General features: G+C 38.5%; 1 protein-coding gene across 1 annotated transcript in view; it reads left to right on the plus strand.

The window, feature by feature from the left end:
• Nucleotides 1–12093, plus strand: part of LOC100177891 (sushi, von Willebrand factor type A, EGF and pentraxin domain-containing protein 1-like) — a 74887-nt gene that overhangs the window by 14878 nt on the left and 47916 nt on the right. Inside the window, exons 7-26 of the mRNA XM_026834727.1 lie at nucleotides 444–620; nucleotides 1721–1860; nucleotides 2168–2384; nucleotides 3165–3344; nucleotides 3733–3930; nucleotides 4903–5018; nucleotides 5288–5417; nucleotides 5804–5920; nucleotides 6261–6386; nucleotides 6735–6837; nucleotides 7200–7297; nucleotides 7692–7822; nucleotides 8302–8467; nucleotides 8783–8846; nucleotides 9189–9403; nucleotides 9683–9797; nucleotides 10154–10281; nucleotides 10798–10959; nucleotides 11336–11497; nucleotides 11925–12086. Of these exons, the coding sequence (XP_026690528.1) occupies nucleotides 444–620; nucleotides 1721–1860; nucleotides 2168–2384; nucleotides 3165–3344; nucleotides 3733–3930; nucleotides 4903–5018; nucleotides 5288–5417; nucleotides 5804–5920; nucleotides 6261–6386; nucleotides 6735–6837; nucleotides 7200–7297; nucleotides 7692–7822; nucleotides 8302–8467; nucleotides 8783–8846; nucleotides 9189–9403; nucleotides 9683–9797; nucleotides 10154–10281; nucleotides 10798–10959; nucleotides 11336–11497; nucleotides 11925–12086 (2907 nt within the window). The remainder of the gene's footprint in view (nucleotides 1–443; nucleotides 621–1720; nucleotides 1861–2167; nucleotides 2385–3164; nucleotides 3345–3732; nucleotides 3931–4902; nucleotides 5019–5287; nucleotides 5418–5803; nucleotides 5921–6260; nucleotides 6387–6734; nucleotides 6838–7199; nucleotides 7298–7691; nucleotides 7823–8301; nucleotides 8468–8782; nucleotides 8847–9188; nucleotides 9404–9682; nucleotides 9798–10153; nucleotides 10282–10797; nucleotides 10960–11335; nucleotides 11498–11924; nucleotides 12087–12093) is intronic.

The following is a 12093-nucleotide window of genomic DNA, read 5'->3' on the forward strand; positions in this document are numbered from 1 at the left end:
TTCCTATAGAACCATAGACATTTCAAATATAATTCTTTTTAATTTCATAATCAAAAATCGAGTTTATACAGTATAGTGTGAGGGGAGATGGGACACCTTTTCAATCTAATTTCTCAACCCATTTGGCAATAAACAAAGAACATTCAAAGAGTTATAAATCGTAACCTTACGACTCTTAGACCGTTGTGAATTGATTAAAACACGATCATGATATTTGGATATTAGGATATTATGTGCTAAAGATGCCCCGTTTGACCCTATACAGTATTGTATATGCCCTTAACTCTTCTCGTTCATTCATTAGCAATGGATAATGTGATTTTACTTTCACTGTTTTGTTTTAATAATATGATCTTTGCTATCGTTTCAAATAGACAAATGAAGTCTACATTAAGCTATCCACATTCATTAGCAATGTATAATATGATTCTATATTTCCACAGACGCCGAGGGAGGCAACTATATTGTTGAAGATGACTCACATTGTCACAAATATTGCTCCGGAGGAGGATGCTGCCATCCTCTGGGTCAATGTAGATGCGGAACCACAACAGGAGTCTATGAGTGTGTGTGTGATCCTGGGTTCTGGGGATTCGGGTTACTTCCTCATGGGTGTACACGTATGTATTTATTTAGTTCTTTTATTAGCTGGAAATTTTAAATTTTTAAAACAAGTGTGAAAACCATATTGTGTAATAACGCTAAAAGATTTATAAACTTTTGGCCTTAAGATTGCAAGTGCAAAACAAATACCCTTGCGTGTATATTGTTGAAAACACCGTACAGCATTCTCTGATAAACCCAATTGAGTTCAAAACAACTGGCGTAAACATTGTTTGAGCATATCGCTGTCCACGATAAAGCGGTTTGAAACGGTGTCGTTAACGTAAAAGGCAATACCACGGCTGGACTATGTTATCAGTCAAATCTTCAAGTTCCCTGTTTTCACCACCAAGTTCCCCTTACAATCGAAAACAAGTTAAGCAATGTCCAAACATAGTTCACAATATTCCCTCACGCGTTTAAATTTACAACTCTTCTCTTCGCGTGTCAGGAACAATAACATTGGTGTAAACCACACACGAAGCCAAATATGCCGTTACATGATCCTCGGGTACATAATATACCTACCCTAATTCAAAATGCAGCCAAACAAATGCCAGTGCCGAGAACACTATAGCCGTGAAAACAAATCTGATCACTCACTAGCTAATAAGAAAACAAATGCGCGACACAGCATATGCAGCATACTATACCCTATAATTTAAAGTCCCGCCAAACAAATACATAAGTTTGAGTAATATTGCTACAGTTATATTTGTTTTTACCAGGTATGGTTCGTATTCTGTAAAGAAATTTTTGGCCCAGAAATCAACTATCGCATCATCAGCATACATATTTTTTTGAAAGACCTATCAATATATTAAACTATAATTTACAGTATACATTCGACTGCTATAAGTAAATATATCTACTAAATCGTCCTTCTTAATAATCTGCTTAAACTGATTCTAATAAATGTTGTACGAGGGTGACGTCCGGCAGCATGGTGCGCCATGGGATCGCGGAGAAGTAAGCCAAACTTTTTTCAACATCCATGTTGCTACTGCAAGTAAAAGAACCTAACTAAATATTGAAGTTTGCTGTTTTCCGAAAACATCTGTATACCCTACTTATCGGTCTTATAAAATATAATGGAAAATACAAATTTTGTCCATAGCATGTCCTGTCGGAACATATAAGCCATTCCCGTCTCCCGGTGGCTTGGAATCGTGCACACCGTGTCCCGACCCTAACATGTTGTCACCCAACGGCAGCTCAGACGTAACACAATGTACCTGCAAACCTGGCTTCAGACAGGTGATATATTGTGTTGTAATTTAAATATGAAAATATTAAATGCACATTGACAAAATGTATAGGAATAACGCGGACAGGTTTTTTTTATGCTGGCACGAGGTCACCAGGCGAGGCTACATAAGTTACATACGTAACATTCATATTCAATTATGATAAGCTATACATGAGTATAGTCCATATTAGAGCACGACAACCCGAAATCCCTAAATATTCTTGTAATTTCTTTGTATTTCGAACGTGTAAACTTTGTATTTTTAAACGTGTAAAAACTATTTTATCAAATATGACCTTAAGAATTTTCGACAAGGTCGAGCAACGGTGTGAAGTTATTCGGTGCCCGGAGTTGAGGGCACCTTTGAACGGCCGTTTTACCGGAATGGTCTGCGACAACCGATACAAGTCTCGTTGTGGTTTCGCTTGCGATCAAGGGTTTGACCTCGTGGGCAGCTCTTCTATTAAATGCCGCATCGATGGGAACTGGGTTACCATGGATGGTGGAACGGTACAGGAATCTTTCTGCCAAGGTAAACACTATATATATTTTACCTTGTGTTGATTACAAATGGGGTACTTTATATTATTGTACGTGGTTGTGGCCTTCAGCACGACCCGTCATGGGATGGGATATTTAAGCCAGGGTTGGCCTATTACCCAAACACCAAGTGTCACTAGTATATCTCAACAGATATTGAAGCCTATCACCTCTGACAAGGGCAGTAATGGTAATGGATGTGATATATTTACTCTACAATTAAGTCACTACAAAATATAGATAAGTCACTATAAAACAAGACGATGAACACAGCATTTAGTTTATAGCAGTTACCGGTTCAACAACGTGCTTGCAGTTTTCTGATGATTTTAGTCACGAAGTCGTAAAGGTTTGTAGCAGCAGTTGCCTGGTGGTCTATTGAGGGTAATTACAGGCGTCGAAAATTAAGCACTTTACTTGATTTAGCTTATAGTGACGCATGTCGGTGCCTATCAAAGGAAGAAATTGCCACTTGGGGAAAATTCGGATGCAATAACGTAGTAGATCGGCTATGGCAACAATAAAAACCAAATGCATTTTAAACGATTAAATGAATGTAACTTATATATCCTCGCCTGGGGAGGGAATGACAGTCGTTATAACACATTTTACTATACCCACCAGCACCATCAGGCAAAACAGGACTAGTAGTGTTTATCTTGGTATTTGCATTTTAGCAGTTATCGCTCACAAACGACTTTTCTCTTTGGAAATTGTTTTTGTTTTCCACCGAATTGTTCAATTCGCTTTCATCGATTTCTTTTTACCGCAGTTCGATATTGCCCGGAACTACCACAAATTCCACATGGCAGACTTAATTGCAGCAAAACTGACAGCTCTTATCGTACCATCTGCTACCAGACCTGCAACGAGGGTTTCTTTCTTATGGGGTCGCCCAGTAGGTCTTGCTTGCACGACCAGCATTGGAATGGGGAAGATTCCAGCTGTCAAGGTTTGATTTAAATGTAACTTGCTTCATCCTCGCGTGGCTGGAAAACGACAGTCCTTGTAACACGGGTGTTCTGTTTCACACACCTCGCGCCAGCTTACAAGTTACCATATATACGTTTCTTAGTGGGTGATCGTTTTTTTAATTTTTGCATTTTTATTAATGGCTGATGTTTTTGACAACATATTAGGGACGACTGGGTTGGAACATATACTCACTAATACCTATAGTGGGCTGGGGTAGGATGGTACATTTATGATTCCCCCTTTCGTCATGTTGGTAGTAAGCAAAACAAAGAACATTTAAATAGTTGTATAGCCGTAGCATCACGACTCTAAAATGTCAAAAATTAAAATTCAATATTTAAAACAACTTTTCACTTTCAATATAGCAATACGATGCGATCCACCTATAGTACCTATGGGTGCAACTGTATCAGAAAATTGCAGACAAGGCGTTGGACCTCTGCACTATAGAGACATGTGTACCTTTACATGTCCAGATGGATATGCACTGAATATACCCAACTCGTTTTCCTGCATATTGCCCAATACATGGTCGACAGGATTAGATACAGCCAGATGCATGGGTAAGAATATGTATTAGTTAATTGTATTTTCTCCATGAATCAGGTTTGACACACTTTGTGACTGTTTACGAGTGCCCATGCATATATCACTTTGTGGAGGATAATTTTGGGAAGTTTTCTGGAGTTTTTTCCATTATTTTTAATGTGTGGCCGACAATTTAGCCGACCAGTCACAAGGGCCCTGGGTCGGAGTAATTGCCGTTAAGTATTTTGACCCAAATCACAATGCTGCAAGGAGTCTCCGGCCTAAAATCTTATGACGTCAAACATCTTATAAATTTGACAAAAAACTAGGAGCGTACTTTGTACCATAAACCTGCGATATGATCGTGGGAACATGGTTTATGGGCCTTACGTCTTGCTGTGTGTTGAAAGCAACCCTGAATGCCGACAACTATACGCTGTCGCAATGATGCTGTCTAATTACATCAGATTTTTTGCGAGAAACCGCATTCTGGCGTGTATCCACGCTTCGGCTTTTAGTCCAAACCACAAACCTACCGTACGTGACTTTGAACACTGCGCCACGCGATGAGAGCTGCGTGAACTTCATTTTTTGACTGGAAAGAGCTAAAAATATAGCCACGCAAGCAATAAAGAAATTACGCGGTGGCGCGCGCGTTGAATTATTATTTGCTCTATGCGTCATCTTGAGTATAATGCATTTAGGAAACTTGACCGGAGGTTTTCTTACTCATGATTTGCACATGAACGTATGTGTATTTATACGCCCTGTAATGCTTGTTGGACGCAAAGAATGTATTTTTATAAAAAGTTACGCAAACACTACGGTTATTAGGAGATTTTTTAAATTGCATTCACCAAGTAAACACTTTAAAGTTCTTAAATTACCAATACACCAGTATATATAAACCCTCAATATTTCGCAAATTTTGCTTAGCATATCCCTTTTCAAAGCATTTCCTCGTGTGTTGCATAATAAACTATCTGATTACCACGATTGTCTTGCAGATATTCAACCCCCAACCGTAGAGTGTCCACACAACATTGAAACCTTTGCAAGTCCACAATTAGACTCGGCCATTGTGACCTGGGATGCCCCAGTACCTCAAGATAACTCAAACCAGGTACTAATATGCTTGATACTTTCATAGCATGTTATAAAACCTGCCGTTTTGCTACACATACCTCCTCTTTGTGTTAAATAAAACTTGCGCTGATCGAATCTAATTTACCCTCGTGTGGCGTAGCAACGACAGTCGTTACAACATGGGTGTTCTGTTTCATACACTCCGTCTTCCGAGTTACAACATATGAAACATAGTGGGTAAAATATTGTCCACTTTACCTGCAAAAACTTATTGGTGATTAATCATTCTCTCCTTTATATTTGCAGACTACACTGACACCTCACCCTACCGTCCACCCACCAGCTACGTTCCACATTGGTGTTTCAACCATCACATATACAGTAGTTGATGGGGCAGGACTCACGGATGAATGCAGTTTCGAAGTTAATGTAATCGGTAGGATGCAGAACTTGACATTGCTAAAAGTTAAATGGCTGCTACATATTCACCCGATATAACACGGGTGATCTCTTTTACACATATAGTGCCTACTTACGATAATTCGTGGGCACTTTTAAACATTCTTTTGTAATTATTGCTGCCATTTATAAAATCCATAAGGGTCGCTTGGTTGGGGCAATTATTGCCGTAAAGTATTTTGTCCAAGGTCACGCATGACCACGATAATGGTATCAGCTTCGAGCCTCGAACCCGTAAACTCTTGGCTGGAGGCAGGCGCCCATACCTAATATAAAGATCCCGTAAGGTTTTGTGTTACTGCAATGACAAACTCTCCCATTCCTGTGCAAAGATGTTAAAATAAAAGCTCATCCAATGTTTAGATAACCAGCCACCATTGATATCGGAATGCAACAACCCACCGCCATTTGTGATCCCACGGGACCAGTTCATTGCACAAAACATATCTTGGAGGGAACCCACATTTTCAGACAATTCTGGTAGGTGATAACTTGGTTCACCGTCACAAGCATTAAACTGAATTGTATATGAAGATTTTTGCCATACTGCGCTTAGGTCATACACAACAGACACTTATCTTAATATATGGTGAAAAATGAACATAATTTATTTATCCTCTTATGGCGGGCCACGACAGTCGTTTGAACACGGGTGTTTGTTTCGTACAAAAAGCACCTGGTGTCCGCTTGCGAGTTATCATATATGTAACTTTATAGGTCATACTGTTGGTAAAATATGGTTAACAGTTTAGACAACGCTAATGGAAGCCATTGGTTTGGAGCAATAATATTGGGGTGTTACAAATTGTCCTTCACACAGGTACTGTGTTCATGAACAGAAGCCACGAGTTTGGAGATATGCCGTTTGGACAAACCAGGGTACAATACACAGCCAGTGATGCTACAGGAAACTCTCGTACTTGTGTTATAGTAGTTAGTGTTCAAGGTATGTATAAACCATGCACTTATACATAGTTGCGCTTATTTAATCGTATAATTTCTGCGGTTGGGTAATGGGAGATTGCTTAAGGTTATGTTGTAACTTATGCTCTTCAGTACGCTGCATTTATTTGAAGCTCGTATTGCTTGTGTTGTCGGGCTGTTGTTGTACCTTCCTTTAGTATAGAGTTATGTAAATTTTAATTCATAATTTCTCTATAGATAATGCGTGATAACTCTTGTTGATAATAAGGAACTCTAGCCTAAATTCTTAGGACACTAGAGTGCCTTCCATAGAACTTTACCCATTTAGAGATCGACTGTTGTTTTTACTTTGTATACAATGTATCTACAGATAACTTCTGCCCTCAGCTGGACGAACCGAAGTACGGCTTCATAAACTGTGACATGAATCTAAACAACTTGAAAGAGTGTTACCACGAATGCAACAGCCAAAGGTATACATACATAAAAAAAGCTGTAAAATGATGTACCAATATGAAAAATAGTTTACCTTTATAAAGTAAAAAGTAAAGTAAAAAGATTGCAGTTAGCACAATGGAAGATGGAACGTATTTTTATTTAATTTTCAAGTCCCATTTGGCGGTAAACATAAACAATTCATAAATTATGAAACCGTATCACCGCGACTCTTATAGACCGTTGTTAATTGCTTAAAACGCGACCTTAATATTTGGGTATATGTGTTAAAGCTGTCCCGTCTTACCCCACAGTAATATATTTTAAAACACGTTCCTAGTCTTAAAAGATGTATAAAAATATACGGTCTAATTTTGCAATCTTTACTTCTATATTACAGATACGGTATCGCGATGCATAGTTACATGGAATCTTACCACGTTTGTGAGGACGACGGGGTGTGGCATCCAGCTGTAAGACTTCCTATCGACTGTTCCCGTAAGTTTGGTTTAAAAATAATAATTATCATCCAACTTACATAAGTATATTTAGGTGTTGTGTGCTATGTTCTGTTTTCTTGTATAGTTTAACATGTTAGAGGGTAGGAGAAGACGGGACACCTTTTCATTCTATTTTTTCGTTCCATTAGGTGGTAACCAAGAAACAATCGAACTAAAAAAACGTATTCTCATGACGCTTGTATGTCGTTGTTAATTGTTAAACACGATCAGGGTATTTGGATATTATGTACCAAAGGTGTCATGTCCTTCTTACCCTACTATATAAACATGCAAAGTATTCGATAAAGACAAGTACTGAACATTATTATTCGCCATCTGCTGTAAAACATGTTACACATGGTATATATCCACGTTCTAATGTTTATATTTAGATCAGAGATATTCCAACGAATTAATCAAGGGATACAGAATGAGCTACAGACTCACAACAGAGAACACATGCAATGACACAAATTTTCTTGAGTCTGTTCGTTTGCATTTAGTTGCCCGACTTACACCAAGGGTGAGAAAATATCTAAGCTGTACCATATTCAATTTCGTGGGTTACATATTTAATGGCGCTTCCTCAATGTTATTTCGTTACGAGAAGTGTCCAACTTCATGAGCACCAGATCGGGGCCGGGTTCAAACGTTTAAAACAGTTATTATACGATAATGTAACATACAAAGACGGTACGGCAAGCTCATCTTATATTGGCTTGTCCTATAGATCGCAAAACTTAGTAAATTACCATATGGAATATTAAACGCATCTACTTACATAGGTTTTGAATAATATACCCATATGCTCATGACTTTAAATGAGCATTGCTGACTGTTAAACAGGATTAGGAAAGGTGAGATATTATGTTCTAAAGCTGACCTCCATCTTGCCAAATAATATTACATAAATTTATACATGTAGTATTATACATACTTCATACAGTATTACATAGTTTAAGAAATATCGTGGTGTTTTTAATTATTCTTGGCGTTTTACAGGTACCACACTGGTGCAGACCACGCGAGACTGGCATCAATTGTACTCTTGTATCTGTTGAAGTCACATGCGTTACAGAAGAAGTTATAGAAGTAACGACTGCAAGCCCAAGTAATAACTATGACTACGATGCAGACGAATATTACGACTATGGTGGAGACGCTGAACGTAAGTTGATAAGGCGAGCACCTTGGGGACGAGGAATGCAATTATTCATTCTTTAAAAATGCGTTTAAAAAAACATTCATAAGTTCAAACATACTTTTTTGGATTTTAACCCATGTTTAGTTTTTCAGTCAATGCACGCTAGCTCGCAATGATAGCAGTATCGAGGTTCGAATAAGGTACCCTTTGGTTATGACGATTTTTTCAATTGTCTTTCGGAAAGGTTGCATGCACAGAATCATTGTCAAACATTATTTCAGCATTAGGAGTTTGAAGATCTTGTTTTTTCTAAATAGTAAAGAAACAACTTATTTTAAGGTGAAAGAAGAAAAAGAAGCCTTCGTGGAAAATTAAGGCAAGCGAAACGGAAAAGACGTTCTCCGTGAGTAAAAAAACATCAACTTGCATATAAATCGACTACATGTTACCGAAGTATGTCGGTTACCTATAAACTAAGTGGTCTAATATGATTGTATCATAAAAAATGTCAGCCACATACAAAAAATAAATTAAACGTTTGTTTGGTACACCTGAAACCACAATGTTAAATGTGTAGTAACACGAAAACGGGCACGAGGTGTATGAAACCGAACACCGGTGGTATAATAACTGTCTTCCTCCGCCCACGCGAGGATAAATAGGTTTCATTAATTCAAATTTTAACATTAACATATAGGTAGGCAATGATATGTCAACATACTCTTTCTTTTCTCAATGTATACAGTCTTAACAGAGGCGACCAGAACTACGACTATGAACCTGAACCGGCCGATGCTTACGGCAGCTATGAGACCCAAACCGAGCCAGTTCCATCCAACTTTGAACCTAACCCTCCGACCGACCTTAGCAGCTTTTCATATACAGAAGAAGAAGCGATAGCTTTGACAAGGGAGTTCGGAAGAACACAGGATTCGTTAGAAATTACCATCACCATTAAAGGTTTGTGGAATATGTACACTGAACGTTTTATCTTACCGTCTATGACCAGTTTAAAATTGGTAACAGCTATACCCAGGATATAAATAAATGCAACTCTATTCTATAATCCTTGCGTGGCGGGGCAACGACAATCGTTAAATAACGCGGATGTTCTGTTCCACACACCTTGTGCTCGCTTACGAGCTACCACGTATGTAACTTTTGTGGGGGATTCTCCCCCGAAAGCTACTGTGCCAAACTAACATTTGGAAGTATAAGAGTTAAAGTTTATTATTTTAGGTGAAATTGGTTTGAACGACGAGGACGTGGTAGGTAGCAGGAAGAAGCATGGACAAATGAGTGAGTTCTTCGGCAGACTGAACGTGGAACCAGAGTTTTCTGGACAACTAAAAAGGTATTTTATTAAATAAATATTTTTCTTTAATTTTGGTAATGTGCACACTTTTAAAGTATTATCTTAAGAAGTGCATAATATTTAAGACACACGCCCAGAATGGTAGCAGCATCGTGGTGGAACTCGAAAACTCTGGGTTTAAAGCAGGCACGCTAATTACCGTTGCCCCGAGCCCGAACTATTCGCCTACTGTTTCCAATTCATACATCTCTCAAAGTGCCTATACACGTATTATCTTACCTGTGTATGAAACATCGATAAAATACTGTATGTTTTAGACACATAAGGCCATTATTAGCTTCGTCAGTAGGTGTACATATACTTTCAACCGGACATAACAGCATTTCTGGTTATAGATTGGCAGTACGTCACATCAATACATCAGTCACAGCATTCGTCACTTATGCGCCAGGAAGTTACCTTCCTTCAGCTAACGAGCTTCAATGTCCCCTTGGTACAGTACTTCGTGACGCTGCAACGTGTGGTATGTATATACTTGTCCTTACACACACTTTTTCTATTTGCCTAGTATAGTACGGCGGGTGGGGTAAGATAGGACATGTTTTCTTTCTCTGTTCTCGTCCGACTTGGTAGTATAACTAAAGAATAACTTCGGAATTATATAATGGTAGCCCCGCCAGTCTAATAGGTCGTTGTTAATTGTTTAATTGAGGAAATTTAGGATTGAGCTAACGGTGTCCCATCTTACCCTACAGTACTACATTCTGTTTTAATTAGATTTTAACAAATCGATGAAAGTTCACTATATGTATGCTGTGTTTAACAGACACGTTTTTAAACTGACATTCTTTCTCGTACTTTTTATCCACATAAAGCGTGTTTTAACCGCTGTAGTTTTAATGGTGATTCCCTTCTGTATACGTTGTTTCAAATATTTTATCTTTGCTATTTAAAATAATCGGTATGGTATATTACTATATGCCAAGCATGCCAAGGTAGACAACATTAATTAATAGATATTTTTACCTTTTGAATTTAGTCAACTGTCCTGTTGGAACCTACTACGACGTAGCGGTAATCGATTGCATTAGTTGTGATGTCGGTTTCTATCAAGACGACGAGGCCCAGCTATCTTGCAAAGCCTGCCCTCTGCATACATCGACGCCAACCAATCACACACGGTCGCTGGAGGAATGCAAAAGTAAGTATTTAGGGCGGGGGAAGATGTGACACTTTTTCATTCTATTTTTTCGTCCCATTTTTGAAATAAACTAAGAACATTCAAGGAATTTTGAAACCGTATTCTTGTGATTCCCATAGAATTGTTAAATGTTTAAAACACGATCAGGATATTTGGATATTATGTGCTAAAGGTGTCCCGCTTTCCCCCACCCTACTAGATTAATGCTTCATATACGTTGTTTGAATACTACATGTACATTATGCTCATTTCTCCCCCCAAAAAATCCATAGACTATAAAAGATACATTTTTTCCAAATAGCGAATATTTCGATTAAAGATAGTGCAACATAAAATAGACTTTTTCTAAACTTTAACAAAACACATCACTTTATAGACCTTTGCTCCCTTGGCACCTACTCTCCAAATGGTCTTGAGGTGTGTGTAGCATGCGATATCCACATGTATGCTGATGTGTACGGTGCAACAGAATGCACAACATGCCCGCCGGACACTGGCACCCCGAGTCGAGGAGCTACCAGCTTTAGGCAATGTGGAGGTATGTACGACTTTTTATAATTTGAACAACTGCTTCTGAAATTGCGGTAATGGCCGCAAATCCTTCATAATTAACTCAATATAATTGAACCAGCGCAGTTACTAAAAACTAGTAGACCAAGTTACGCTGTATTGCATAATCTAAATGGCCGCAAAGTTTTGTGTGTTTACTTGCATGCGAGGTCTATGAAACCATATATAATGGCATTAACTACGGCATCGTGATAATCTTGTGCTGTCATACTATTATGTTTAACATGAACAAGTGCGTCAATCAGTAGCCTACAGGTATCAGCTTCAAGCATCGAACCAGGTGTCGTTCGGCTACAGGACAACGCCTGAACCGCTAAAACACTAAACCACATTTATCGGAATTAATAAATGATTTTTTACCCAAAATATTCTTACTATTTAAATTGTTACTTCAGATCTTTGCCGCCCTGGATTTGCCTCATTAACTGGTATAGAGACTTGTTATCCGTGTCCTGCTGACACCTATCAGCCTCAACAAGGAATGCAATACTGTTATAAATGCCCACCAGAGTGGTACACTGCTGGTACGGGATCTACTGAACTTTCAGACTGCATTGGTAAGCC

Source organism: Ciona intestinalis, chromosome 5 (genome assembly GCF_000224145.3).
Source record: "Ciona intestinalis chromosome 5, KH, whole genome shotgun sequence".
Taxonomy (NCBI): Eukaryota; Metazoa; Chordata; class Ascidiacea; order Phlebobranchia; family Cionidae; genus Ciona; species Ciona intestinalis.